At 57.3% G+C, this 27,312-nt stretch overlaps 1 protein-coding gene across 9 annotated transcripts; it reads left to right on the top strand.

Moving 5' to 3' along the window:
- Window positions 1–1,931: 1,931 nt before the first annotated feature.
- On the top strand, window positions 1,932–27,312 carry STRA6 (signaling receptor and transporter of retinol STRA6). Of its 9 annotated transcripts, XM_073801239.1 has the most exons (20): window positions 1,934–2,100; window positions 4,250–4,378; window positions 5,135–5,315; window positions 10,243–10,309; window positions 10,573–10,697; window positions 12,236–12,375; window positions 12,971–12,994; window positions 13,178–13,344; window positions 14,702–14,824; window positions 16,542–16,609; window positions 16,776–16,852; window positions 17,125–17,186; window positions 18,133–18,295; window positions 21,898–21,973; window positions 23,011–23,144; window positions 24,275–24,392; window positions 24,482–24,583; window positions 25,230–25,393; window positions 25,657–25,806; window positions 26,458–27,312. In XM_073801239.1, exons 3-20 carry the CDS (start codon window positions 5,200–5,202, stop codon window positions 26,625–26,627), a joined length of 2,046 nt encoding a protein of 681 aa, XP_073657340.1. In that variant the 5' UTR covers window positions 1,934–2,100; window positions 4,250–4,378; window positions 5,135–5,199; the 3' UTR covers window positions 26,628–27,312. The 9 variants fall into 9 exon arrangements, with proteins under 9 accessions (XP_073657342.1, XP_073657340.1, XP_033707877.1 ...); XM_073801241.1 differs by lacking the exon at window positions 4,250–4,378 and having other exon boundaries at window positions 1,932–2,100; XM_033851981.2 differs by lacking the exon at window positions 1,934–2,100 and having other exon boundaries at window positions 2,120–4,378; window positions 5,183–5,315.

The raw sequence follows: 27,312 nt of genomic DNA, 5'->3' as shown, positions 1-27,312 counted from the left end.
TCATGCTATGATGATGTTATTGGTGAGGGGGGCAGGAGAATTCTAAGAAAGGCATGTCTTAGATGCTTCTGATGCTCCCACATGGCAAGGGAGGTAGGAGGTAGAGAGCCATCCACACTTCCTGTCGTGAGCTTAGCAGCCAACAGCACTGCCTTCCGGCCACTGAATGGGGTCAGGCTGGGTCTGGAGCCAGGGTCAGGCGCCTGTGTGTGCCGGGGGCAGTTCGATATGTGTGTATGTGAGTGTGCTATGTAGATGGGGGCAGACCCAGAGCTCACTGGTCCACATGGGGTTGAACCTGCCTTGGCTGTGTATCCATGGGTTCATGGTGGGCTGGGCTGCGCAGGCAGGCACGTGGGCCATCCCCCACTCCTGGACTGAGGCAACCCTTGGCCATTCTCTGCTGTGCTGCTGGGGATTGGGGTGTTGCTGAGGCTGGGTGTTACTGAGGTTTGGGTGCTGTAGAACTTTTGGGGGTGCAGTTGGACTCAGAGAGCCAAAAGCTGGGATGGGAGGGTGGTGAGCAATGAGGGGGTCTCTGGGCCTTTTGCAACTGTGTACCATGGTTTTGACCATCTTGCCCCTACCAGTGCTTGATTTGCCGGAGTTTGAGGGTCCTTGGAATGTGGGCCAAGGTTCTGAGGTGTTTTAGAGGTTCTGGTGTGTTACTGACGTTCTGGGGGCTCGTGGCGGGTGATTCTGAAGTTCTGGGAGTTCTTGTGGTGTTACTAACATTCTGGGGATATTGCTGAGATCCTGGAGGTGCTCCGGAGGATCTGGGAGTCCTTGGGGGTGTCTCTGAGGTTCTTCCTCACGCCTTCAGGCCCACTGTCAGCTCCTTTTAAGCTTAGCACTTTACCCTTTGAGGATTTTGATAACCACAGGCTGCTGGAGGCACACACGTGGGCCTCTGTTCCTGGACGCCAAAATTCCTCAGATCTAATCAACTTGAACAAAAACATGGGGAGGAAGGAAGCCCTGTCCCGAGGGCTTCGTGGTCCAGCTCCAGCCCAAGGGGAGCTCCATGCCAGGCCCAGATGGCAGATGGCCTTCGTCTGCTCAGAGCCCAGAGGCTTTTTGCGACCCCCCAATCTGTGCTCAGCTAGGAGCACTGCTGGCGTGGGCTGCTCCCTGGGTGCTGGTGTCAGCCTCATCTGAATGTGCCCGTGTGGGCTCACGAGGGCACAGCCAGGCAGCCCTGAGCCCTGCCCTGCTCTCTCCTTGCCTCTCAGACTCCCCTTCTCAACTCTCCTATGACACTTACACCTCATTCTTGCTGCCATTGCTGACTCTGTCTGACCTCAGGGCCCTGCTCCAGGCCCCCTCCTCCAGGAAGCCTTCAAGACTGCTCAGTCCATCTCCTTATTCTTTCTCCTCTCTTCTCCCTTCTCCGAGTTTTTACTGTCTGTCTTCCAAGTAACTCCACCGGCCAGCTCCTCCTCTCCTGCAGGTCTCTGACTTTTTTGGATACAAGTCCCCCTATAAAGGGTAGGCCCAACTCCAGAGGGTAGGCCCTGGACTCTGCCGCCAGGCCTTTGGAGAAATTCTTCAGGAGCACATCATTACCATCTTTCTCCTCTCGATACTTTTCCTTGCCAGCTTGCAGTCTGGCCAGGTGGCATCCTTCCTAACACCTCAGAGGTAACCTTCCATTTCACAGATGTGAGCTCTCCTAGTTTCAAGCTGAGGAGGTACTTTGGGCTCAAGGAGTGGGGTCCCCTTCCCAGCCTGAGCTATGCAGCCACCTAGTAGCCATGGATCTTTGACCCAGCCTGCCTCCCTGCCCCCATCAGAGTGTATAGGGGAGCTGGGGGCCAGGAGGGTGGGTGGAAGACAATGGGGGACTCCTGGGCAGTCACAGCTGCTCTCTGTAGCTTTGAACTTCTTACTACAACCAGTGCCTGGCGTGCTGGCTCCACATTCCTGGGCCGTGAAGTCATTGAGGGCAGGGAGTGGGGGCCTGGGGGAGAGGAGAGCCCACAGTCAAAGAATCTCCTGGCTGGATAACCTATTCCTCCTGGGAGAGAGGCAGGGCTGAGACTCAGAGAAGCCAAGGGAATCACTCAAGGTCACACAGCCAGTCCCAGGGCTCAAACCCAGGTAGGCTGCCTCCCCAACCAGGGCATTTCTCCCTGCCATATAGAAACCCAGCTCTAGAGGTACTGAACAAAAGACTGCCCTCTGTCTGCTGTGCTTGTACCTGGGGAGAGAGACAAGCTCACACTTTCTCACCTCTGCTTAGGGCCTCCCTGAAGGTGGCCTCTGCATCTCCCCAGTAAGGAGGGAGGTGGCACCATGGGCACTGGGCTAGCCCGGGGTGGGGGATGGGGGGAGGCGCTGTCTCCACTTGAGATCTCTTTGGGGGCAGAGCAGGGTTTGGGTCGGGGAAGAGTGCAGTGGGGAAGGGACTGTGCCTGGACTTAGCTTGGGCCCCTCCCTGCCGGCCTCGCTGTAGCCCCTGAGGCTGATGGAGTCTCCTCCAGGCGCCCATTTGGGGACCGCCCCCCTTCGTTCAGGGGTCTGCTCAAATATCACCTTCTTGACTGTGCTTGTCCTCACCATCCTGCCTAAAATAGCCAACTCCCGTCTGTCTGTCTCTCCTCTCGTATCCCACTGTATTTTCCCTCTCAGCACACATGACACATGTTTTGTCCCCCCCCTGCCCCCCACTACACATGAGGTTCCCTGGGGCACAGGACTTTATCTATCTTGCTCGCTGCTATATTCTCAGCGTGGAGAACCTTGCCTGGCACGTAATCGGCATGCCATCAACATCTGTGGAATAAATGAGGGAATGAACAAACCAGACTGAGGAGGCAGACTCGCTCCCTGCAGGGTAGAAAGCAGTTTCGGACAGGGATTTATCCAGCTATGAACTTCTCCACCTTGTAGAAGGAGTGAGCTCCCCGGCACAGACTGGACTCCAACTGTTGGAGGAATCATGAGGGGGATTTAAAATCAGATAGTGAGTTGCTCCCTAAGCTATGGGTCTAGGACTCCTGAGCAGTGAAGGGAATGCAGGGCTCTGGAAACCTGGCTGGAGAAACAGCAGGCTGCACGGGACAGGCCCATGGAGGAGCGATGGTCACCAGAACAAGCAATGGCTTTGCCAAACCCAGTTTAGAAAGTCCCTGTGGCCCCAGTGCTGGGTACCGTGCATCAGGGGAAGGAGGCATGAGGAGGAGAAGAGGTAGAATTCTGCCCTCAGGAGATCCCAGCCAGGTCTGATCCCTGGGATCAGATGGGCAGTGTGGGCTCCTGCGTCGCATCAAACAAAGTTCAGGTTCAGCTCTGAGTCAGCAGATGCTGACATCTCTGTGGGGTGGCAGAGGGGAGGCCAGAGCCCTCTTCCTGGAAGAGGGGTCATTTGGGAAGGAGGGGGAGGAACCAAAGCCAACAGAGCCCTCAGACCCTAATTCTGGAAGGCCTTGTGAGCCTGGCTACAGAATTTGGATGGGGAGCTTTTAGGATTTCAAGCTCTGTCCCTCTGAGCATCCCTCCTGCTGTTCCCTCTATCAGGAACACGCTTCCCTCCACTACCCACCCCACCCACCAACTCCACCCTCTGCGCAGCTGACTTTTCCCTGCCCTTGGATCTCCACTGAAAGGTTTCTTTCTTCAAAACACACACCGCGCCACCCCCGCCCCCCATTCTTTCAGACCAAATTCCATTTCCTGTGGTGTACATCAGGGCACTCTGTGCCTTCCCTTTGTAACCCTCAGATCCGAGGTCATTTACCTACTTGGCTATGTCCCCCTGAACTGTAGACTCTCCCGTCCCAGGACCCCAAACAGTGCTGGCACTAAGTAGGTGTTCAATGAATTTATGTTAAAATAATAAATGGATGAACGTCCTTTTGAAAAGCTTGTTGAATGAATGCCTTAGCTGGGTAGGGCCGTGGCCCAGGTGCCCTGTGGGGTATTGGAAGGACAGGGACCCTCAAAGTTTCAGGGGGCCTGACTCCCACCCAGGAATAGAGGGCCTGAGAACTGCTCTCTGCCTTGTCTGCTTCTTGCCATACCTCCACCCCCGGTTGGGGGCCAGGAGGGGGAGAGGAACCTCCATCTCCTGCCCTCACTCTCACCCCACACTCCGGGAGGAACAGGAGGCAGGCAGGGTTCTTGCCTCCCCGTGGGTCTGGTTCGTGTTTAAAGGACTAATTTCTGCCTTGTGGGGGTGAGTTATCTCCTTGTGAAATCAAGTTGGAGAAACAAAAAGATTTTACCAGTGAGACACATGTTCCTCCAGGAGAAGGAACGGACGGGCTCCCTCCCCTCCTTCTGGCCCTGGCCCAGTCTCCCTGGGTTGCTGGAATGCCTGACTTGTCTGTAAGGCCCTGCAGATGTGTGGGCGATTTGGGGCAGGCGCTGAAGGCAGGTATGTGCGTGCGGTCAGGTGCCGGCCCTCCTGGCCGCACTCCTCCCAGGCTCAGGCCGCCAATGGAGCCGGACCTCCACCTCCGGAAGGGGGTCTTGTGAGGACCACGGTGTGTTCCCATCACTGAAGCCCAAGGGGGCCAGCGAGGGGCAGGCTGAGGCTGGGGGATGGTCTCGAGGGAGCCTGAACAAAGAGGGGGGATTGGGCTGGACCCCTGAGAGCGGAAGGGGCTGGGAGTCCAGCTGGGAGGGGCCGGCAGACGGTGCTGAGCCCGCCCGCTGCCCGCTGCCCGCCCACCCTTTCATCTCCGCAGCTCCTTCCTCCCTGGTCCTTCCTTGAGTGTGTGTCTGTGGGTCCCTCTGGGTGGGCTTGAGGAGGGGGAAGGAAGGGGGTGCTCTCTGTGGGCAGCTTGGATTGGACAAAACTTCTTTGAAAATGGTGCTTTGAGTCAAAACCTACCGGTGGCCAGTCATAGAGAGAGACAGACGGGTGTTCCAGCAAAAGCCCAAGGACCCTGAGGGGGCACCATCCCCAAGGGATAACTACCTCCTGCAGGACCTCGCGAGACTGGGCGGGAAGGGACAGGAGGGGACAGGAGAAGCCCTTCCCCTTCTCCTGTGCCAGCCGGCCCAGGCCCTCACTCCCAGGAGGGCTTTTCCCAGAGAGCTAAAAGCAAGAAAGTAACCTTTAGGATTAAAGAGAAACGTTTCTTTGTTTGAGTTTTCTTTCTCCCCGCCCCCCCACCCCCACCCCAAGCCTCTTTTCACATCTGTAGTGGCTTTTTCCCTCTGGTTTGGGGGTCAGAGGAAAAGCACTAGAGAATGTCGACCCAGGTAGCAGGGAACCAGACCTCGTCCGGGGCCACAGACGACGATGACTCCTACGGCAGCTGGTACATCGACGAGCCCCAGGGTGGCCAGGAGCTTGAGCCGGAAGGGTGAGTCGGAACCCCTGGCCCTGTCGGCCAGCGCATGGGGTGTGGCAGAGGTTACTGATGGGGGGGTGTGGGGAAGACCCTGAGCGAGGGCTGCTAAGAGGGGCTCTGCCGCTCATTTGCTGTGTGAACCCTTGGCAAGTCACAGCCTCTCTGGGCTTCAGTCTCCTCGCCTGTTAGGTGAGAACAGCCTTTGTGCTGGTGTTAAGAAACTTGAGGTGGAGGACCTGGGCCAGGCTAGTCACCTAAAAAGCACCTGTGCGCTGTGTTTGTTTTTTTGACTTTATTTTATTTTTGGGGGCTGTGCCACGCGGCTTGTGGGATCTTAGTTCCCTGACCAGGGACTGAACCCTGGCCCTGGCAGGGAGAGCACTGAGTCCTAACCACTGGACCGCCAGGGAATTCCCTGTGGTGTGTTTAAAAAACAGATTCCTGGGCCCCATCCTTGCAAACTCAGATCCAGCTGGGCTGTGGTGGCTCCCTGGGTGACTCTGGCCTGTAACCAGGGTGGAGAGTCCTGGGTGAGTGGTTGAGGGAGTCGGGCCTGCCTTCAAGGTGTTACTGGCCCCTGTGGTGACCATCTGGGGTGTGCTGTTAGTAAGCGTCAGGTTCTTTGGGCAGGCCTGGGGCAGGGGGAGGCCTGAGGAAACATGCCGCCCTGGTTGGCTTTGGCTGGTCTGAGGCTCCGTGAAGCTGAGGAGGCCCTGTTCTCTTCAGCAGGAGTGCTCGGGCAGCCCAGGGGAGGGAGGCGGCCTCAGCCCAGCCCAGTGTGGCCTGAGGACTCGGCCCACAGCCGCCTCTGCCCAGATCCCTTCTATCTTTGTTTAGTCTGGGTACCCTGGTGGAGGAGCTGGGCCTCCTTGTGCCCCCATGCTGCCAGGGACGCCTTGCCTGCGTGGGCCCCAGAGCCCAGTTCTCCCCTTGTTGTCCCTGGCCCCGGCCCCATCGCCTACCTCCCTTCTCTGTCTGAAGGTTTGCGGAACTAGAAAGGTGAGGCTGGGGGTTGCCGAGCCAGATGTGTGCACATCTGTTCTCCATCAACAACCAAAACCGGAGAAGGGAAAAATGCTTGCGTGCCTCCCCAGAGGCCAGGGCTGTGGCCTGGCCAGGCTGGGGTCACCCGGCAGGGATGGAGACCCCACCCAGGCCTGGGGGAAGGAGATGTTGTTTGGAGGACTCGGGGTTCTGACCACCTGGAAAGCAGCCCTGCTGTCAGCAAAAGGGTGCCCTCTTCCCCTTCCCTGGCTGACCTCGAAAGCCCAGGGCTCCCCAGGTTCCTGCTGTGTATGTGTGAGGTGGGAGAAGCAGCAGAATGGAGAGGGGCCTGGGAGCCCCAAGAGGACACAGAATCTGACCTGAGTTAAGGCCCTGATTTGAAGCTGTGTCCTTAGCCACTTCAGGGCCCAGGCATTGGCTGGGGCCAGGTGCCTGCAGCCAGCTCTGTGGCTCAGGTATTTAGATATGGCCTTAGAATAAAGCTGGGTGCATGGCAGGGACTAGGTGATGAGCAGTACCACTCCTAAGGTGGGTGTCAGCTAGAATTTGTAGCTCTCTTCTCCCACCGTAGGTAAGAATGAAGAGCTTTGTTTGAATCTACTTACTGGGCCAAACCAAGTCGAACTTCCTGCCAAAGGTGGGAGTGGGAAGCTGGGATCCCAGGGGAATCCCAAGGAGGCAAGCTTGGACTCACTTCTCCCTGTGTGAGTCAGACACCCCGGCGAGGTGGTGCACCAAAGCTTTGAGGAGCTCTGCACAGTGGTCCCCCTTGTGCCTCAGCACGCCCCAGCAGGCTGGAGTCGAGGTTGTGGGCACTGGTGACAGTGTCTGGGATGGACTCAATCTCCTGGTCACATTTATCCAAGTGCCCCCTTGGCACCAGGACCTGGTTGGAGAGGTTGGGGGTGGGGGTGAGTCTGATGGCGATGGGATGCACACTGTCTGGGGTCTTCTGTGGATATTGGATTGATGTGTATAAGCCGAGCTGGCTCTTTTCTACCCCTAGAGGCTCCTCTGGTCAGGTTATGGGCCCTACTTGCCATGTGCTCGTGTGTCATCCACTCTTATCATCAATACCGAGCTTCCCAGCCAGAGCCTGGGGATACAAATACATCTGTGGCAGCTGTCCAGGATGTCAGTCACCTCCCCACCACTTCAAAGGGCTGCCTGGAAGGCGGAATTGGGAGGCTTCCTTCATGGCCTGCCCTCCCGCCAAGAGAGGTCAACGCCAGGGTGATCTGCAGGTTCTTCTGCTGTGGGAGCAGGGAGAGGGTCAGGCAGCAGGGCTCCAGGCCCCCCGGGGACCACAGGCCCACAGACCCCCGCCCCAGACAGTCAGCCTTTCCCTCTCACCCACACAGATGTGTTCTGCCCTCCCCTCTGGATGGGGCGCTTTGCAACCTCTACCTCAGAGCCAAACTTCTAGAAACAGTTGCTTTGCTTCTTCTCCGTCTCAGTGTCCTCACCATCCTGCAGTCCGGCCTCTGTCCCTGAGTGCCCATCACCGCCTCTGAATTGCCCAAGACCAAGCCTCAGCTTCCTTGGGTTCCATTGGACTCTGTCCTCACTCTCCGTCTTGGAATAAGGCCCAGAACCCTACAGTCATCCCAGAAACTCCCCTTCTCTCTGCTCCGCTACATTAAGGCATGTAAAGTCTTCCACCTAAATACCCCTGAGATACTGCCTGACATTCCCGCTCCCCCGTGACTGTTTATGCTGAGCCATTTGAAAATGCCGATACTTAACTGTTTTTGATGGAAAGAAATGGCAGTTTCGTGTGGTTCAACTCAATATCTTCCTCCACGTACTCCTTGCCTCTCACATCCTGGTCCCACGCGGCTGCTGAAGTCAGACTACCTCAGTTCGAATTCCGGCTCTGGTGCTTTGCTAGCTGTGTGATTTGGGCAAGATACCTAGCCTCTCTGAGCCTTGTTCTCCTTATCTAGGCAAGGGGGATACTAATAGCACCCACCTCTTAGGTAATTAACTGAGTTAATACATAGGAAGTGCCTGGCACTCGCTCGATGCTTAGTCAATACTAGTTACTGTTGTTGTTGTTATTCAAATCTAGCCACAGAAATCTCCTAAAATCTAGAACACTGTCCCGCTCAGACGCCCTCAGTGGCTCCCTAGTGCCTCCCATGCCTGCTATTACCGGCTCTCAGCCTGCCCTCTGCGCTGTAATCAAGCTGAAAACCTTGCCTGGCCCCAGCCTCACTGTCTACTGCCTGTCACTCCACTTTCTCATGCTCTTTCCTCTACGTGGAGCTCCCTTGCCCCTTCTTTGCCTAAAGAGATGCCACCATCTTTCAAACTCAAATCCCACCCCCTCTGAGGCCTTGCCCCAGATTTCTCTCCCTTTTCTGCATCCTTTAGCATCTGCTGTGCCCCCTCAAAGATCAAGCGCCCGCCCTCCCCGACGTAGCATTCTCTGTGTCTGCGCCATCCGGCCTGTCCCACAGCACGAAACATGGGTCCACGAGCTGTGAGCCAGACATTTGCTCAGCTAAATTTCTGTCGCTCAGACCTCAAACATTTGAGGGTCCATGAGCCTCAGGCAAACTGAGCTAAGTAAAGGGTAGAGGGGGGGGCCCGGGTGGCACAGGAAGGGCCAGAGCTGCCCCCAGACAGGGCCCTGGAGGGGGTCCGTGGAGGTGAGGGTGGCTCCTGGTCTGGGGTGAGTGGGAAACGGTCAGGCTGCTCCAGGGACGGTTTACGGAGCCCCTGCCCTGGCTGGGCCTGGTGGGGGGCGCAGGATTGAGTAGGACTTTGTCAGGTGGTGAGATGCAGGCTGAGCGGGCCTGGAGTGGTGGCTCTGAACTCTTGGGGCTGGTGAGGGGCCCTGCCTCACCCAAACCCCACCCCACATACTCGAGTAAAATGCCTCAGAGTTGCAAGCGCGGAGCGTGAGGCCTGGGCTCAGACAGCAGGAACCTGATCCCCTGCATGGCACAAACTCTACTGCTCTGGGAAGAGGCTGGCTCTGCCCTGGCCAAGAAATCGCACAAAACAGACTCCTTCTGTCCCTCCACCCCAAGGACAAGCCCGCGTGACCGGGTTCTCTCCTGCTTCTCACTCTCTGGGATTCCCAAGCTCGGGGTGTTCCAGCACAGAGTACTCAGGCTCACCCTTGGGATCCCTCTTTTCCACACAGCAGGAAGGAGCCCAGCTGGGTGGGTGAGCCCCGCCTGCGGCAGGGAGGGCGCAGCTGCAGGGCTTCCTCTGATGCCTCACCCACCAGAACTTGGTGGCCTTGCCCACACTGGTTACCTCCTTCTGGCGCTCCCAGGCTCCATCTGGGCAAACCCAGAGGTCTACCTCTCCCCCAGGAACCCAGTCCTATCAGCTCTCCTAGGTTCACGTCCAGCCCTGAGCTCGGGGCTCCTACCTGATACCTTTCTCTGCCACGTGACTCAGCCCTTAATAAAACAGGTAAAGAAGAGACATAAATCCTGGAAGACCAAGGTAGATCGTTCCAGTCAGAGACACAGACCAAACTTGGATTCCAGTGAGTGAAAGACAAATCATAGGACCCATTGCTGATTGCCGGACCCAGGCGGTACGCTTAGCCACAGTTCTGAGGAGAGATCTGAGGCCTGGAGCAGTCAGGGAGGCTTCCTGGAGGAGGGAGGAATGAAGTGGGCCTTGATGGATAGAAAGGCCAAGCTGGCCCATTCTGTTTCTCCCATGTCTTCCCCTGGGAGCCCCCTGTCTCCTTCAGCCCTGTAACCTCAGAGCTGGGCGTGGGACCGGCACACTTCAGGGTCATCAGAGGCCCAGAATGGCCCTGAGCAGGTGAACTGTCTAGGAGACATCAGAGGGTCAAGGGAGGTGGTGGGTGGAGCCCCAGTATAGACAGCCTGGAACCCCAGCCTGGGCTGCACACCTGGGGTTTCCCTACCTCGGCCTGACCCAGCCTTCACTCACTCTGCAGGCTGGTGCCCTCCTGCCACCCCAGCGTGCCACCCGGCCTCTACCACGCCTGCCTGGTCGTGCTGTCGGTGAGTCCCAACTGGCTTGCCGCCACTGCCAGCCTGAACAGGGGGATGTGTGTTCTTTGCTGGCGCTGGGGAAGGGAGACTTGGGGAACCCACATATGGGAGTGGGTACCGGGAGTTCTCCCAGGGTGGGGACCCAAACCAGGATGCAGACCAACCTTTCAAACTTCTGTCACCTCCTAGCCAGTCCCCAGTTGCTGCAGGAGTGTGCACTGCGGGGTAGGGGGTCCTGGGATTGAGTGCCCTGACTCAGCCCCTCGGGGAAGGCCTGGGCACCCGAGCCCTCCTCTGTGCTCTCCTTTCAGATCCTCGTGTTGCTGCTGCTGGCCATGCTGGTGAAGCGCCGCCAGCTCTGGCCCCACTGTGGGCACGGCAGGCCTGGGCTCCCCAGGTTGGTGCCTTGGCCTGGGCACCCCCGCTCAGGGGGCCCGGCTGGGAGGGTGGTGGCTTGTTAGGTACGTAGGAGCCAGCTCTGGCCTCTGGGACACCCCAAACTCTCTCAGTCTGGGGGCTCTCCCCATCCCCACCCAGATCTCCAGGCTTAGTTGGGACCCCCTGAGGGAAGGGGAGGGACCCACTCAGATGCACCCACTCCTGTTCCAGACCCCAGGGAGACCGAGCCCAAGAGGGCCCAGCTCTAGGACACACCCCCTCAGGCAGTCCATAGTCTCGACAGGCCGTGGTCACTCCACACTGTCTTTTTTTTTTTTTAATATTTTGGCTGCGTTGGGTCTTCGTTGCTGTGCGCGGGCTTTCTCTAGTTGCGGCCAGCGGGGCCTACTTTTCATTGCGGAGCCCGGGCTTCTCATTGCGGTGGCATCTCTTGCTGCAGAGCATGGGCTCTAGGCACACGGGCTTCAGTAGTTGTGGCTCGCGGGCTCTAGGGCACAGGCTCAGTAGTTGTGGCGCACGGGCTTAGTTGCTCGGCGGCATGTGGGATCTTCCTGGACCAGGGATCGAACCTGTGTCCCCTGCATTGGCAGGCGGATTCTTAACCACTGCGCCACCAGGGAAGCCCCTCTCCATGCCATCTTGACCCTCATTTCCCTGAGGGTGTTACCTGGACCCTGATGCTTCGAGACAGATTTATGAGGGATTGCCCTCCAGTCCCTCTGGCTGAAATTTTCTCCCCGTCTCCTTCAGCCCAGCAACCCCAGAGTCTGGGATGGGGATGACCCTGAGGAGACAGGACCGGGCAGCCTTGTGTGGGAGAGACCAAAGGCCTGGGGCGAGGTGGTAGGTGGAGCCCCAGTGTAGACAGCCTTGCACCCCAGGCCTGGGCTGCACACTGAGGTGGGGCCTGCCATGTTGGTTTTGTGAGGAACTAGCCTGGGGTTTCTGCCACACTGGCTGGCCCAGGAGAGAGCATGCCCCGCCTGGGGGAGGGCCTGGGAGAAGCAGGATGGAGCCCTCAGGGCATGAAGGCAAACTGGAGCACAGAAGCAGAGCGTCTGAGTGGCTTGCCCTGAGCCCAGAGGGGTGATGCCTGGGACAGCCATGCCCGCTGTCTGCCCTCTGCCCCAGGGCCACTCCCAGGCCAGGGTGGCGGCTGTTGCATAAGGATGTTGTGACTCTCCAGCTCTCTGAAGGTCAGCCAGCCCAGACAGACCAATTAGCGTGGAGGCGGCTGTTTCCTGAAGCTTCCAGAGTGGGTGGAGGGAGCAGTGCTCAGGCTTCTTCCTTCTGTGTCTGCCTGTTGCAGGGGGTGGGGCAGGGGATGTTCCTGAGTCACTTTGCCACAGGGCCCAGATCTGGTTTCATAGGAGGCACTACACAGACATCTGTGGAATGAATGCACGAAGGGACCTCAGTTTCCCCATCTGGAAAGTGGAACTGACTCACCTCCCCGGTTTATGGAACTCGGTGTGTGGTAATGGGCGTGCAGGGCCTGAGCAACTCCCCCCTGTCCTGTCCCCGCCTCTGCACCAGCCCTGTGGACTTCTTGGCTGGGGACAGGCCCCGGACCGTGCCTGCCGCCGTCTTCACGGTCCTCTTCAGCTCCCTGTGCTTGCTGCTCCCCACTGAGGACCCACTGCCTTTCCTGACTCTCGCCTTACCACCCGGCCAAGGTACCCAGCACAGCTGAGGCCCTGGGCTGGATTGATGGGAGGGGGCAGGTGGGAATCCAGAGTACTGGGGCTCCCCATTCCAGTCATGAGCCATAGACCAGAAGACGCTGTCCCATTGCCCTCCCCAATTGTCCCACCACAGTGCCTGAAACCTCTATTGCTCTGTCCTGAGTCAATACTGCCCTCTCTGCTCTTGTGCAAATCCCACCCTCGGGAGGGAGGGAGCACAGGCTGAGTCCCCCAGACAGCCCAGTCCCGTGTGAGCATGAAGAAGGGTGGGGAGGGGTGCGGGGAGGGGTCCTGGAGACTTGAGCTGGGCTCAAGGAGGTGATGGTAAAAAGGACAGCTGCCTTCCAGAGGAGCCACTGCCCTGCAACATGACCTCCTTAGATGATCCGATCCTCACAGCAACTCCACAAGATGCAGATATTCGCCCCATTTTACAGTGGCAGGTTCCGAGAGTCAGAGAAGGGAAGAGTAATAAAATAGTAGCCTAATTTATTGAGTACTCACTCAGGCACTGGGCTAAGGCACTGTACACATACCTTCTCATTTTACCTTTGCTAATGTACTATATATTATTTCCATTTTACAGACGGGGAAACTGAGACTCCAAGAGGTAACTTGCCCAAGATCACAGAGCTGATAATAGTCAGAGCCTGGATTCGCGTGCAGGGCTCTTGCCCACGGAATCAGCTGAGGGGCTGGGAAGATGGAGACAGGAGAGAAGCTTGGGTGGGTTGGACCCAGGCCCCACATCTGCCCCTCCATCCTGTGTCTCTCGGCCTGTCTTGCCTTCCAGGGCCGTGGAAGATACTGGCTCTGCTCTATTACCCTGCCCTCTACTATCCCCTGGCTGTCTGTGCCACGGTCAGGCATAGAGCCGCACACCTGCTCGGCAGCGTGCTGTCCTGGGCTCATCTGGGGGTCCAGGTCTGGCAAAGGGCAGAGTGTCCGGTGTCACCCAAGGTAACCGCTGACTTAACGACGGCCTGGGGCGGCGGGGCGTGGAGAAGCTGCTTAAACCAGTGTGGCTCCTTTCCTCTCTGTCCTGCTTCCCTGTTGCACAGGATTCCACGCCTATACACACATGCTCATTCCAAGCTCTGCCCCTCTGTGGGAGAGGCTGGGGACCAAGCAGCCGCGCCTGCCCTCAGGAGCTTCCAGTTTGGGAGGGGGAAGGAGGGGGGGAAGGGGCAGAGAAGGAGGGAGAGGAGGCCTGAAATCCCCCCATTATTGATCTCCCAGACTTCCCTTGGCCAGACTGGAGTGGGAGTGAAGAGAGCTGGAGGACGCAAGTGCTGAGCTGGGGGATGGTCTCAGAGGGCTAAAAAGAGAATTCCAGAACCTCAGAACCTGGTTCACTGGAGCTGGCTGGGGTGTGAAGCTTGACCAGTCCAGAGCCCAAAGGGTGGGGGTGTGGCCTACAGAGTCAGACAACCCAGATGTGAATCCAACTTTATCCCTTCCTTCCTTTGGTCATTCCACAAACATATCTGAGCATATACTCTGCACCAGGGACATTTCCAGGCACTGGAATACAGCTGTGAACAAGACAGGTGACGTCCCTGACATCCCAAGAGCTGCCATTCCAGAAGGGGACACACAGTCAAACAAACAAATATACGAAATGGTGCCAGGTGGTGCTAGGTGTTTTGAGGACCCCTTACCACATTTCTGAGACTCAGGTTCCCCCCCACCCTGCCCTGCCCCCATAAATGAAGTTGTAACACGAATCCCTCAGGGTAGAGTTGAAGATTAGGTGGTTTCCATGAGAGCAGGGACTTCGTTGGTCTTTTTCACCAGCCAGGACCTGGCACATACTAAGCTCTCAATAAAAACATATTGAATTAACAAATAGATGAATACATATGCAACCCTAGGAGGGCCTCAACCCTGGGAGGCAGAGCATGTACTTCCCAGATGCCCAGGTTGCAAACTGTAATAGAAAAAATCAGGCCCGTGTCAAAGCACCAGGAACGTAGGGACATAGAAGGTGGATGTCCCCCGTTTCAGGCCCCATCCCAGCCCCCTGGGGTGGGTAGGAGAGGATTACAAAACATACTCCCTTTTGCTCCTGTAAGGAACCTGGGAGTCCAGGGGCCTGGGAGAGGGGCAGGCACCTCTGCAGGGCCTGAGAAGGGGAAGTAGAAGTTGGGGCCAAGTGGCCCTGGCGGGGGGGTAGTGAAAGAACCAGAAGCCTTTCCATGCACCCTAGACCACCCTCAGGGACCCCTGTGAGCTGGGAAGGGAAATGAACCCTGGTCTTCGGTTGGGGGAAGGAGGCAGAAGGTAGGTGTGTCTAGGCGTTGTTCTGTCCATCCAGATCTACAGGTACTACTCTCTGTTGGCCTCTCTGCCTCTCCTTCTGGGCCTCGGATTCCTGAGCCTTTGGTACCCAGTGCAGCTGGTGAAAAGCTTCAGTCATGGGGCAGCAGCGGGTTCCAAGGTAAAGGGGCAGGGCTGGGGTGGGCTCGTACTCAGCACCCGAGACACCCTGGACTTGCCCATATCTATTGTTCCCCTACATGTGGTCATGCCCGGTGTGGAGCCTAGAACATAACAGGTGCTCAGAAAATGTTTGCTGAGTCGCAGAGGGACTGGTGGGTCCTCCCTCCCCAGGCAAAGGCCAGGCCAGGCCCTCGGCTGGCACCCATGGCAAGAGAGAATTCTTACAAGATATGGCAATCTTATTTGAGATTAGGTAGACCTTCTAAGCACCTGCCCTGTGCCAGGCCCTAGGCTGGGTTTGTGCACTTAGCTGCGTGACTTGTGTCGGACCTCCAGGACTCCCAGTGTGCTGGGGGAGATGGACGCAGCAACATATATTTACAGTGCGCTATGAGAAGTGCAACCAGGGCTCATCCAGCTGACCTGGGAGCATGGGTGGAGGCGGGGCCCAGTGCTCTTCCTGGCGAGAGGGGAGGAAGAGGGAGACTGCTCCGCAGAGGCCCTTGAGAAAGGTTAAAGACACAGATGCAAAAGGCTGATTGCTCTGCGGATGTGGAGGGTGAAGGAAAGGCTTGAAGGGTGGCATCTAGGACAGACAGCAGGTGGGTGGTGGCGCTAGTTGCTGACATACACAAGGCTGGATGAGAGCAGGTGTGCGGGGGACGATGTGTAGCTGTAGGTGTGTGGCGCTGAGGGGTCTGGCGGGCAGCTGGACTGTGGGCCTGGAGCTCAGGAGAGGGGCTAGGACTGAAGCCAGAGAAGGAGTGAGGTCCCCATGGAGGGATGAAGAGTGAGGGGAGAAGAGGCGGGTGGGCTCAGCATCTCCGGGGCGACCCTGGGTCCCCCACAGGCCCACCTGACTCCGGGTTTCGCTCTCACAGGGTAGCAGTAGGGTCCTCAGTACTTGTCACTACTGCCCTCCAGATGCGCAGAAGAGGGGAGCAGCTCCCCAGGACACACAGCACCTCGTCCAGGCCCTTCCCTCCCCTTCCAGGGATCTTCTCGGCCTCTCCCTCCATTGCATGCCTTTCCTCTTGGGAAGTCTGAGGAGAACTAGAATCCTCTTTGGCCCTTGGTCAAAGAGTTTTAAGCCTCAAAGGACACAGTCAAGCTTTGAGCTGACCCACACCTGCCCTGGATCCCAGGGTTGCCATGGCAACAGGTGACAATGGCCTATATTTTCCTAATCATCAGGGGCCAGGGGCTCACTGCATCTTACTGTGGGCCTCTGCCACTTGGCAGGGAGTTTAAGGCCTGGAATGTGGCTTAGACAAATCAGGTCACCCTTGTGATCTCCCTGGAGTAGGCGAGGGCTGGGGGGATCTGACCTGAAATGGCCCTATCCTGTGTCCTGGTCAGGGATGTGCTCGTGGGACATAAGTTCCCTTTTTGCTTCAGTCTTAGCTACTAGAGGCCAGAGGGCCAGGAGGAAAGCAGTGATGTGATGTGACTGAGTAAAGCTGGAGAGAGTTGGAGATAGACCTTAGGAAGAACTTCCCTGCATTGAGAGTTCTTAGATAGGAAACTGATTAGTCTTTTATTTACGGAGGAGGGAAGGGCAGCTTTGGGGGGCATGGACCTCGTCCCCACGGGATGGCCCTTCTCTGTACTCCACCACTGCCAAGAGGTTTGTACGCGCACCTACCCTGGGCCAGGGCCCCAGGGATGGCTTGAGACAGGTCCCATCTGCTTATCCAATTTGTCTGTCGCCACAGGGGCTGCAGAACAGCTACTCTGAAGAATATCTGAGGACCCTCCTTTGCCAGAAGAAGCTGAAAAGCAGGTGAGGTCCTAGGGCCAGGGGACAGGTCTGGGCAGGCAGGCTTGTTTGGGAGGCTGGCACTGGGCAGCATGGTGGGGCAGAGATGAGGAATGAACCAAACCCTGGGGCCCAGGCTCAGAGCAGGGGCTTCTCCTGAGAGCTCCCTCCTGCCTGGGTCTTTCTGCAGCTCCCACACGTCCAAGCAGGGCTTCCTGTCCCGGGCCTGGATCTACTTCAGACACTATATCTACACTCCACAGCGAGGTATGGCGTGGGGAGCTGAGGTCAAGAGTGACAGGTGACCTCACCCCTCTTTTGCATAGAACAGCTGCAGTAGAAGGTCCGCTCCTTTCCCCGAAACTCTTGTCATCGGGAAGAACAACCCCAGCTTGGGACAAGGGGAAGCCCCTGGCCTGGCCTTGGTGGTCCAGGGTCCTGTGAGCCCTGGCCCTTGTCCTAGGCCTCTTGGGAGGGATGGGGCTCCCGGGGCTGGATGGCGCTGGGGTTCACCACACCCCTCCTTTTGGGGACTGCAGGATTCCGACTCCCCCTGAAGCTGGTGCTTTCAGTCACCCTGACAGGGACGGCCATCTACCAGGTATGTCCTGCCTCTGTAGTGCCACTTGCCTCTGGACCCCTGCTCCCAACCCCCAAGGCTGAGATGGCTCAGGCCCTCAGCTCAGCTCTCCAAAAACCCCGACCCAAATCCTGTCCAGCTGCTTCTGGCCATCTTGGGAATGCTGGCCTACCCAGAGGAGAGGGGATGGTAACTCTTGTTGGGCTCACACAGGGTCAGAGCACGAGTTTTGGAGTCACATAAATGTGGATTTAAATCCTAGCTCCTTTATTTACCTCCTGAGTGACCTTGGGCAAGTTACTCAACATCCCTGAAACAATTAGCTTAGCTGTGAAATGGAGGAAATAGATTAATTCCTTTTAGTTGGGAAGATTTAGTGAGATAATATATGTTTGATAAATCCCCACCACCACTATGCCCCCCTCAGAAAAAAACAAACAAACAAAAAATCAAAAACCCTGGAAGGTAGGTATGATTTTTCTCCATTTTACAGATGGAGGAAATTGAGGCTGAGAGATGAACTTGACTTGGCCACGTTCCTACAGTTAATATCTCAGGGTAGCCAAAATTTGAATCCAGGTCTGTCCAGCTTCAGTGCCTGTGCTCATTTTTAGGACACTTTGCTTTGTCCAACATGGAAAAATTGGAAATTTTATATTCTGAAGTTTTAGATAGATAGACGATTGATAGGCGGTCAGAGATACACACGTATACTTGTGCGGCTTGAAAGCATATCTGAGGCCTATGGGGCTAAAGTCGTATCTGTTTGTAATGTGCTGATTTTTGGCACGAGGATGCTGCTCTAAAGGACAGATAAGAACACTGTGAAGGCTGATGGGCACGTGGAGGCAGCCCGTGTACTGCCAGAGTTTCTTCCCTGAAGTCTCAGAGCACACTATTCCTGGGATGGGAGTGTCTGGTGTGAGCACAGCCAGGCCCTGCCGCCCTGATTTGGGGGTTCTTCCAGGTGGCCCTGCTGCTACTGGTGGGCGTGGTACCCACCATCCAGAAGGTGAGGGCAGGGATCACCACGGACATCTCCTACCTGCTGGCTGGCTTTGGGATCGTGCTCTCAGAGGACAAGCAGGAGGTGGTGGAGCTGGTGAAGCACTACCTGTGGGCTCTGGAAGGTGAGGCCTCTCGGGAGCCCCTGAGGGCCGGCAGTGGGGACCTCAGCTGGGATACCTGAGCTCTGTCCCAGGTGCTGTGGACATGCGGGGTGTCCTTGGGCACGTCCCTTCCCCTTTCTGCATCTTGGCTGCTTCATCTCCAAATTGGGGTGGTTGGAGCTTCCAGTTCCAAGTCTCTGAGGCCTGAAGGTCACCTCAGCGGGCCCCTGTTAGCTTGTGTGGTGTCTCCCACCCCCACCCCTAGTGACTTTGCCCAGTTCTGCAGGCGTGGAGATGGGGGAGGGTGTGGTATGTGTGAGCTGAGGGGACAGCCCGGGGCCTTTGCTGCGGGTGGGGAAAGGGAAAAGGAGGCAGTGAAGTGGGACAGTGCGCCAGGATTCTGAGCTAATCCTCATGGCAGGTGGGTGGGGTCAGGCAGGGCGGACGCTTTCTCTTCCCCAATCCCTGTCCTCCAGGCACCTGCTTTCTCCTTCCTTCCCTTGACAATGAGCTCCTGGGCCCGGGAACTGTACTAGTCTCCCCTTCTGTGGTCTGATGCCTCCTTATCCCTTAGCCCTGTTTCCCACCTACGCCACCTCCACAGCCCTGTGGACGAGACTGAGAAGTATCCTCACTTGACACACGGGGAAGGAATCACCTGAGGTCGTACAGCCAGGCAGACGGGAGCCAAGAGGAGAACACAATCTCCTGATGCCCAGGCTGGGGCTCTCCATCACCTTGAGACAAAGCCTGGTGGTCAGGTGTTATGGGGCCTGCACCCTCTGCTGGCCTGGGAGTCCCTGGCAAAGGCACAGGCAAAGGCATCCTGGCTCTGGAGGAGTAACATGTGATGGTCAGAGTCTAGGCTGCCAGTATGGCAGGTGGAGGTGTGATTGCTCTGCAGCTCTTTCTTACCATTACCATCAGGGAGGGAGTAGGAGTGGGCAGGGGTGTGTGCAGTGACTGCTTCCTTCCCCGACCACCACTCCCACCACTTTCCTGAGTGCGTCTGCTCCCTGGAACTGTGGCCAAAGCCCACAAGATAGACAGGTGACAAGTTCTGGATGGGCTGCAAATGACATCTCCAGGGAGATTTTCCAAGTTGGCTGCAATCTGGGCCACAGGCAGGAGCAGACATGGCCCACATCAGTCCACATCCAAGCTCACACCTTGCTCACTGTAGCCCTGTTAGGTCAGCATCATTGATCTCATCTCACAGAGCAGGAAATCAAAAGGCAGAGGGAGGAAGTGACATGTCCAGGACAATGGATTTGGTTTCTACTCAACATACCTGACACTTCTAATCACATGTTGCAGTTTCCAAGCCCAAATGCTCCCACTTTGGATCTCCTTGGATGCAGGGGTCAAACAGATCAGTGTTTAACAAGGCAAACTGAGGCCCAGGAGGATTAGAGATATGCCCCAAGCACTCAGCAAGCCAGGGATGGAACTGAGATAGGTCTGAGCTTGGGGACCTTTTGGTCTGTTCTTAGCCTAAGAAGCGAATGTCTTCTGAGCTCCGAGAGCCTGTTTTAGGGCTGCCCACCTAGCACCTGGACTATAAGGCTGGCATCATTCACAGAAATCTCACACTCTTGAGTCAGGCAGACCAGATTAGAATTCCTGCTCCATCACTTAGCAGCTGTGTGACCCCGGCAAGCCACTTTACTCCTTTGGACCTCCATCTTCCTACCTGCAAAATGGGTGCTGAAGCTCTAAGGGCAACCTGGTCCTAGAGGCGCTTGACTGAGTAGGGGAGACAGACTGATCCACGGAATCAGTGACCAGGAGGGGGCAGGTGCAGAGTCCCAGAGGATGCAAAGTGCAGGAAGATTTTATGGGTACCAGGATTAGGAGGGAGCAAGTTGGACACATTTGAGGTAGAGAGGAACAAGAGGTAGACAAGTGGAGACCAGAGGCCAGGCTGGGGCCAAGGGGGCTGGCTAACCCTTCACCCCAATTAACCTATTCACTCACCTGGGCAGCCTCAGCAGGCAGGCTCCTCACCTCCTGGCAGAAACAGTCCGGAATGTACCTTCGCTGGTACCGTGTTGGCTCTAGGAGGGCAGAGCTGCGCGTGTCCAGGGCTTTCTCCTAGCCTTGCCTTTCAGAAAAGTGCCCCCTTCTGCCCCCAGAGGAGTGAGCCAGGGACAGGCAGATCGGCCCCGGGTTTCTGTAGCGGTCATCCTCAATACTGGCTGTGCCTGAGAATCACCTGAACTTATAAGGAATCCCAAGGCTCGAGCCAGACTTCAGAAACCTTGAGGGTGGGGCCCAGCCTCTGTGATGGGACAAGCCCTCCCCACGGTTCTGATGCCAGCCTGAGTTTGAGAACCACTGTAGCAGGAGCTCTACACATGTCCGTTGGCTGATTGATTTCAATCAGTTGCTATTTGAAATAGATCATTAGGACTCCGTCTTTGAAAAAAAAACACAACAACCCAGTTCAGTGGTTCTTAACCCTGACCGCACATCGGAATTACTGGGGTTGCTTTCCCAAAAGCTATGGCCTGGGTCCTATGCCCAGAAATTCTGATTTAATTGGTCTGGAGTACAGCCTGGGCCATGGGAATTTGAACAACTCCAGGAGATCCTAATATGCTGTCAGTGCTGAGACCCACATCTCCAGAACCTGTGGCTACAAGGACCTAGTGCTTGCCTTTCCCGTGTGTGTTTGCTCCCCTCCTGAGTCTCTGATGGGAGCCAGGAACACTTCCCTTGGCTGACCAGTGAGATCAGAGTGCAGACACCCTGGGCTCATTCTGGGTCTGCTTGGAAATGATTGCACCCCTTGCTCTGTCACTTCCTAGCAGTGTGGCTGGCGGGTCAGGCCCTCTCTCTGAGTCTCAGCTTCTTTGTTGGTCCCATGTCTCCCTGTGCCTCTCCTGTGGGGTTACTGTGAGGGTGTTGAGTAAGACTAGATGTGGATATAGGGTGGAAGGGTTGTAGCCCTGCATCCCTGCTATGCTAAATGCCAGGCTTGTTCACAACACCATGCATTCTCCCCCAGCTGCTGGTGATACAGGGAACTCATGATCTGTGCAAATGGACAGGGTGGGTGGCGACCCGGGGAGGAGATGGGTAGCAGTGGTCACTTCCCTCATTCTGATGGACTCAGGCCACACTGACGGGTGCTCACATCTTAACAAAGGCCACTGACGCAGGCCCTGATGGGGTTTTATGGCTCACAGCATGCTGGGAGACGGGCAGCCCAGCAGTGTGCCCAGCATGGGCAAGCTGAGGCTGGGAGATGAAATGACCCCCTGAAGCCGACACAGCCAGGAAGCCATGGAGCTGAAGGCAGATGCCACATGGGATGGAGTCTCTCACTGGGGGTCACACAGCAATGGAAGCAGCAAGACCGGGGTGAGGGCCAGGTCTGCAGCCTCAGAGCCGGCCTCTGTCTGTCTTGGCCACCAGATGTCACCTGGCAGTATTGGTCAACCAAGGTCATCGACTTATACTGGATCTGAGAACAAGGGATGTGACAAGATGTGACACCTCAGAGGGGGGTGTGGGGCAGGGATAACTCCCACCCAGGTACCATCCTGGCAGCAGTTCGGGGTCTCCCAGGAGACCCCCCAGGCCCTGACCTCCCACTTTGCTCCCTTTCCACCTTCCAGTTTGCTACATCTCGGCCTTGGTTCTGTCTTGCTTGTTCACCTTCCTCATGCTGACCCGCTCGCTGGTGACACACAGGTGAGTGACAGGCTCTGATTCCCCCCGGTGCAGACGTGGGGAAGGGGCCAGAGCCCTGTGGGCCTGCAGGACCCCTGACCCAGGAGGCCTGTGGGGAGAAGCTAGGGGCTGGAGGGAGGGAGAGTCCCTGCAGGACCAGGCTGTTACTGAGCCCAGCTGCCCAGCTGCCCTGTGGTGGGTGGAGATGGTGGGGCATCCCTGTCCGGTTGGAGAAATATCTGCGACTGATGTACGGCTGACGAAGGGCTGGCGTGGGGCCACCTGGGAAAGCTGGCGTGCTACCTGGGAATGGAGATGAGGGAGGAAGGGTGCCACAGGCGGGAGGAACTGTGTGGGCAAGAACAAGTGTGAAGTGTGGGTGAGGAGTGGACTGGCTGGCGCTGGGGCACCAGAGAGATTATTGTGGGACATGGAATGCCAAGCCGCCTACCTTGCCCTTTCATGGTGAATGGTAAGGAGCACTGAGGAAACGTGGGCAGAGAGGGAGAGAAGCTTGTAGCTGGGAGTAGAGTGGGTGGGGAGGGGAGGGCCAGGGACTTGGCAGGGAGCTGGTCCGTATGCTGTACGTTTATCAGGCCTCAGGGTTCCTGCCCCAGGATCTTTTCTCACAGGGTTGGCTCTACTTAGGCTGGCATATCAAGGCCCTCAAGCTTCTGCCTGCCTGGAACCTTGCCTCCTGCCCTGACGGCCGAGCTGCCAATCACGTTCCATCCCTACTGTTGTGTCCCACGTTCCTGACTTGGCTCAGGTTGAGCCTTCTGCCTTAATTTGTCTCCCTTGATCCCTGCCCCGCCCCCCACCAGCTTAGTCTGATTCATCCTTTAAGACGCAACTCAGACATCACCTCCTCCGGGAAGCCCTCTCTGATCTCCCAGGCTGGGTTAGTAGCTCCTCTGGGCTCCCACAGCTCTGGGCTTCCCTGCCCATGGCCGTGGGTTGTACTTAGACTGGGAGTTCAGCCAGAGGCTGGCCCAGAGCAGGAAATTAGGGAGCGTGTGTGCTCCCTGAGATCGCTGGCTTCCTCACTCCCCCCCCAGGGCCAACCTGCGAGCTCTGCACCGAGGGGGCGCCCTGGACCTGGGCCCCCGGCCCCCGAGCCCTCGCCCCTCCCGCCAGGCCATATTTTGTTGGATGAGCTTCACCGCCTACCAGACTGCGTTTACCTGCCTTGGTGAGCGCCCCCTTGCCCACTCCACCTGACCTCGGCAGGCCCCACGGGCCCGAGTGGGGGAGGGGAGGGTTCCCAGCAGGTCTTGGCTGCCTCTTGGGGTCTGCCTGTGCTGGAGCTGGCTCTGGGGCTAAAAGCAAGAGGAGGGACCCACCTTGCCTTCCCTGCCCTCAGCGAGTCCACACAGGTGGGGTGGGGGGGCAGGTGCAGGGGCCCTTGGTAAAAGGTTACCCGTCACATGAGGATGGCTCCTGGGTGCCACCAGGGGTTTACACAGAAGGTGACCCAGGGCTGGAAAGTTCGAGGAGGCATGTTCCTGCTTTTGTAAGGGAGGGCAATATCATGATGGGCTGTCTCAGGAGGTCATCCCTGTCACTGGGAGTATTCAAGCATGGTTATGCGGCCATGGTTGGGGGCCGCAAGGAGGGCCCTGCTCTGAGAGAACTGGACTAGATTAACTTCAAGGACCCCTCCAAGCTCCGAGTTTCTGATTCTCCCCTTGAGCACTGCGGTGAATAAAGTCCTTGCAGATGTGAGGGGGCTGGGGCCATTGCTGCCGAAGCAAGGGCCTGATTTCTCCCTCTGCTGCTGGTTCCTTCAGTTCTCACCTTGCTGGCGGAGGTGGAAAAAGATGATAAAGGGGTGGACGAATCACTAGCACTAAAAGTCATAATTCCTCGTATAGGTAAACTTGATGCCTCTGAAACCCTTTTGTACATATCCCATGTAAACAATTAGCCGACTGTTTCAATAGGCAACTTTCAGGTACCTACCATGAGCCAGGCTTTGGCCAGTAGGAACGCAAACATTAATTTCAAATACTGTCTTGTCCTCAAGGACTCGGGAGCAACTGGGGGAAAATGACATTTGCAAAGCACTCTGTGGTTTTCAAAGAGCCGCCACAGATACTGTCTCATTGGCTCCTCACAACAGCCCTCCTGGGTAGGGGCTGCTTATCCCCTTTTTACAGAGGAAGAAACCAAGGCTCAGAGAGGTAAAATAACTTGCTCAAGGTGGCACAGCTAAGCAGCAGCAGAGCAGGTATCTGAAACCAGGTCTGCCCAGTTCCAAAGCCTGGGGCTCCTGGGAGGGTGGGCTGATGCCTTTCCCTGTTCTCCTCCCCATGCTGGCAGGGCTCCTGGTGCAGCAGATCCTCTTCTTCCTGGGGACCTTGGCCCTTACCTTCCTGGTGTTCATGCCCGTGCTGCATGGCAGGAACCTTCTGCTCCTCCGATCCCTGAAATCCTCATGGTGAGTGAGGCAAGGGACTGAGGGCTCTGGGACCGCTTTCCCGAGGACCACTAATAGTGACACCCGCCCCATCCCCTCACCCCCCACAGGCCCTTCTGGCTGACCTTGGCCCTGGCTGTGACCCTGCAGAACATGGCAGCCCACTGGGTCTTCCTAGACACTCACCATGGACGCCCAGAGCTGACCAACCGGTGAGGTTGCTCCTGGGCTTGTGCCTCCCTTAGGCCCTCAGCTGCTTCTTCGGTGTCCTGGTCCTTGTGCCCTTCTCCCTCGTCTGCCATCTTTCCCCTTTCTCTAATGGGGAACCCAGTGAGCAGTAAAAAGAGCTTGCCTTAAAAGGGGTCAGTGACCCAGCTTAGTCCAAAATACCTCTCTGTTTACCTGTCACACAGCCAGAAATACCCCCATGAGCCTTTCCTGTTTTGAAGATCAATACTGCTCTCCCCTTTGCAGGAAGGAGGTTAACAGAAATATTATTTCCATGCTAGGCTGTGGGAGGACCTTGGCCCCAGGAGAGACTTAGAGTCAGTGGACAAGGGACCCAGAAGAGGGAGGTGGGGGCACCAGGGTCATAGAAAGATCCAGGTGGACCTGGACTTAAACCCCACTGACTAGCCAGACAGCCTTAGCAAAGTCTCGCAGACTCTCTGGGCCTCTGTCTCCCAGATGGGTGGGATGAGTGAGCTGGGTTGAGAGAGCAGACCCAGCCCAGAAGATGGGTACACAGAGGTGTAACCAACCAATACACGGCAGTTGTGGTCAGCTAGGTCTGCCACTGACCCTGAGGAAGGGACTCTGTGTGAGGACCTGCCTCAGCTCTCTTCTCCCTGACCCCAGGCGAGCACTCTATGCAACCACCTTCCTTCTCTTCCCCATCAATGTGCTGGTGGGTACCATGATGGCCGCCTGGCGAGTGCTGCTGTCTGCCCTCTACAATGCTGTCCACCTTGGCCAGATGGACCTCAGCCTGCTGCCACCTAGAGCCGCCACTTTCGACCCCGGTAAGGTTACTGGGCAGGAGCTGGGGGCAGGGGATGCTCAGGCTGCCCAAGCAGTGCGGGAGGGTCTGCCCTGACCTGGTCTCTGCAGAGGATGTCTGTAACCCCAGCCTGTGGGTATGTGTAGGGGGCCACGTGCAGTGCACGTGCGACACGCTCAGGTGCCCACGAGCTCGCATGCAGGGTGTGCAGGGCACTCCCTGTGTCTGTGTTAGGTGCCGGCTGGGGCCCCCCCGCACTAGCACGGCCATTCCCCACCCACCCAGGCTACCACACATACTGCAACTTCTTGAAGATGGAGGCCAGCCAGTCACATCCAGCCTCGACGGCCTTCTGCGTCCTGCTCCTGCGAACTCGGAGGCCCCAGCCCCGCACGGCCCCCCGGGATGGCCTCAGACTGGGGGAGGAAGAGGAAGGTGAGCCTTTCCAGTGGGAATGGGGGGAATTGAGCCCACCCGGCTTCTCCCAGGAAGGAGGCAGGCCCGCTCTCCAGCAACGCAAGGGAGACAGGGCTAGGAAAATGCCCACATCCTCTCTGGGCTGCCTGTGGGAGAGAAGAAGTGAGAATTCTCCTGGTCCGTCTCAGGGTAATTTTTCCCATAATACTAACATACACACACTTTCTGTCACGTGTGTGCACACACACTCACTCCTCACGTGGAGAATGAGACAGCTGTCTCAGAGCTAAGGGGCTCCGTCACCCCTACCACCCCAGGCCACCCCCTGCCTCTCCTAAGCAGTACGTCCTCCCCCGCCCTGCTGCCTGGGAAGCGTGTAGTAGGGAGGGGGACCCTTTTCCCAGCCCTGCCTCCAGTCCCCTCCACAGAGCTCATCCTTTCCCTCTTCTGCTGGCCACCCAGAGGATGACACCCTGAGCCTTAACAAACACGCTTCTGCACCGCACACTCTCCTGGCTTCCCACCCTGTGAACGGGCACCTGGAGCCCCAGTCTCGGCCTCCCTCACCCTACATACACAAAGGGTTTACAGACTCTGCTCAGGTCTCGGTGCTGGGGGTGGGGCTTGGCTGGGTGTGTGTTGAGTGACTCACGGAAGGTCTCTTTTCAGGGATGCAGCTGCTGCAGACCAAGGACCGGGCGGCCAAGGGAGCGGGGCCCCGGGTAGGCCGAGGCAGGGCCCGCTGGGGTCTGGCATACACGCTGCTGCACAACCCAGCCCTGCAGGCCTTCCGGAAGACAGCCCTATCGGACGCCCGGGCCAACGGTGCCCAGCCCTGAAGGCGGGGAAGGCCACCCCGCCGTGTCCTTGCCTGTGCTGGAGCACTTCCCATCCTCCCCGCCCACTCCCTCCCCAGCTCTCCCAGCATCTGTCACTCCAGCCATGGCAGCCTCTCTGCTTGGCACCAGCTCTGTCAGCAGGTCCCGGGGGTTCAGGGCCAGTCGGGGGTTGCTTTGCTTGGGTGGAAGTCTGTCAGCACTGTGAACCTCAAGCCTTGGGAAGGCTCTGGTCTGCCCCTTTGACCCTGGGAAGCCAGCTAGGGCTCTGGAGAAAGCAATCGGTGGTTTAGGCCCTCGGTCCAGGAGCCTCCCGACGCTGGCTCTGCCGCCAGCCTTCAGGCTTCACGGAAGCCTTCTCCTGATTGGGGCTGGTGATGCAGGCCGGGACAACCTAGGATTCCAGCTGGGCCCACTCAGCCTTGGAACACACCACTGTGACCAGACACGGCGCTTCCTCTCTCCCACAGCTTTCTCCGCTCCTCCTGGGGGTCCCTGTGGCCTGCAAGGCAGCCCAGGAGGAAGCCATGGGCTCCTACCTGGCAGCAGTCACGGCTCAAACCAGGCCCCACACTGAGCTGGCCACACTTGAGAGCCTGATATTTTTGTAGCTGGTATGCCTTTAGATATTATGAAAGAGGTTAGTGTGTTCCCTGGAATAAACTTGTCCCTAAGAAACAGTCTTCCT

Source organism: Tursiops truncatus, chromosome 2, assembly GCF_011762595.2.
Source record: "Tursiops truncatus isolate mTurTru1 chromosome 2, mTurTru1.mat.Y, whole genome shotgun sequence".
NCBI lineage: Eukaryota > Metazoa > Chordata > Mammalia > Artiodactyla > Delphinidae > Tursiops > Tursiops truncatus.
This window is presented reverse-complemented; position numbering and strand designations above follow the sequence as displayed.

Excerpts from the sequence above, each read along its gene's own strand:
- STRA6 (XM_073801241.1), top strand. The coding sequence starts at position 5,200 with ATGTCGACCCAGGTAGCAGGGAACCAGACCTCGTCCGGGGCCACAGAC. Across the intron at positions 10,698-12,235 it reads GGCAGGCCTGGGCTCCCCAG|CCCTGTGGACTTCTTGGCTG; the intron begins GTTGGTGCCTTG and ends CCTCTGCACCAG. Across the intron at positions 16,610-16,775 it reads CAGAAGAAGCTGAAAAGCAG|CTCCCACACGTCCAAGCAGG; the intron begins GTGAGGTCCTAG and ends GTCTTTCTGCAG.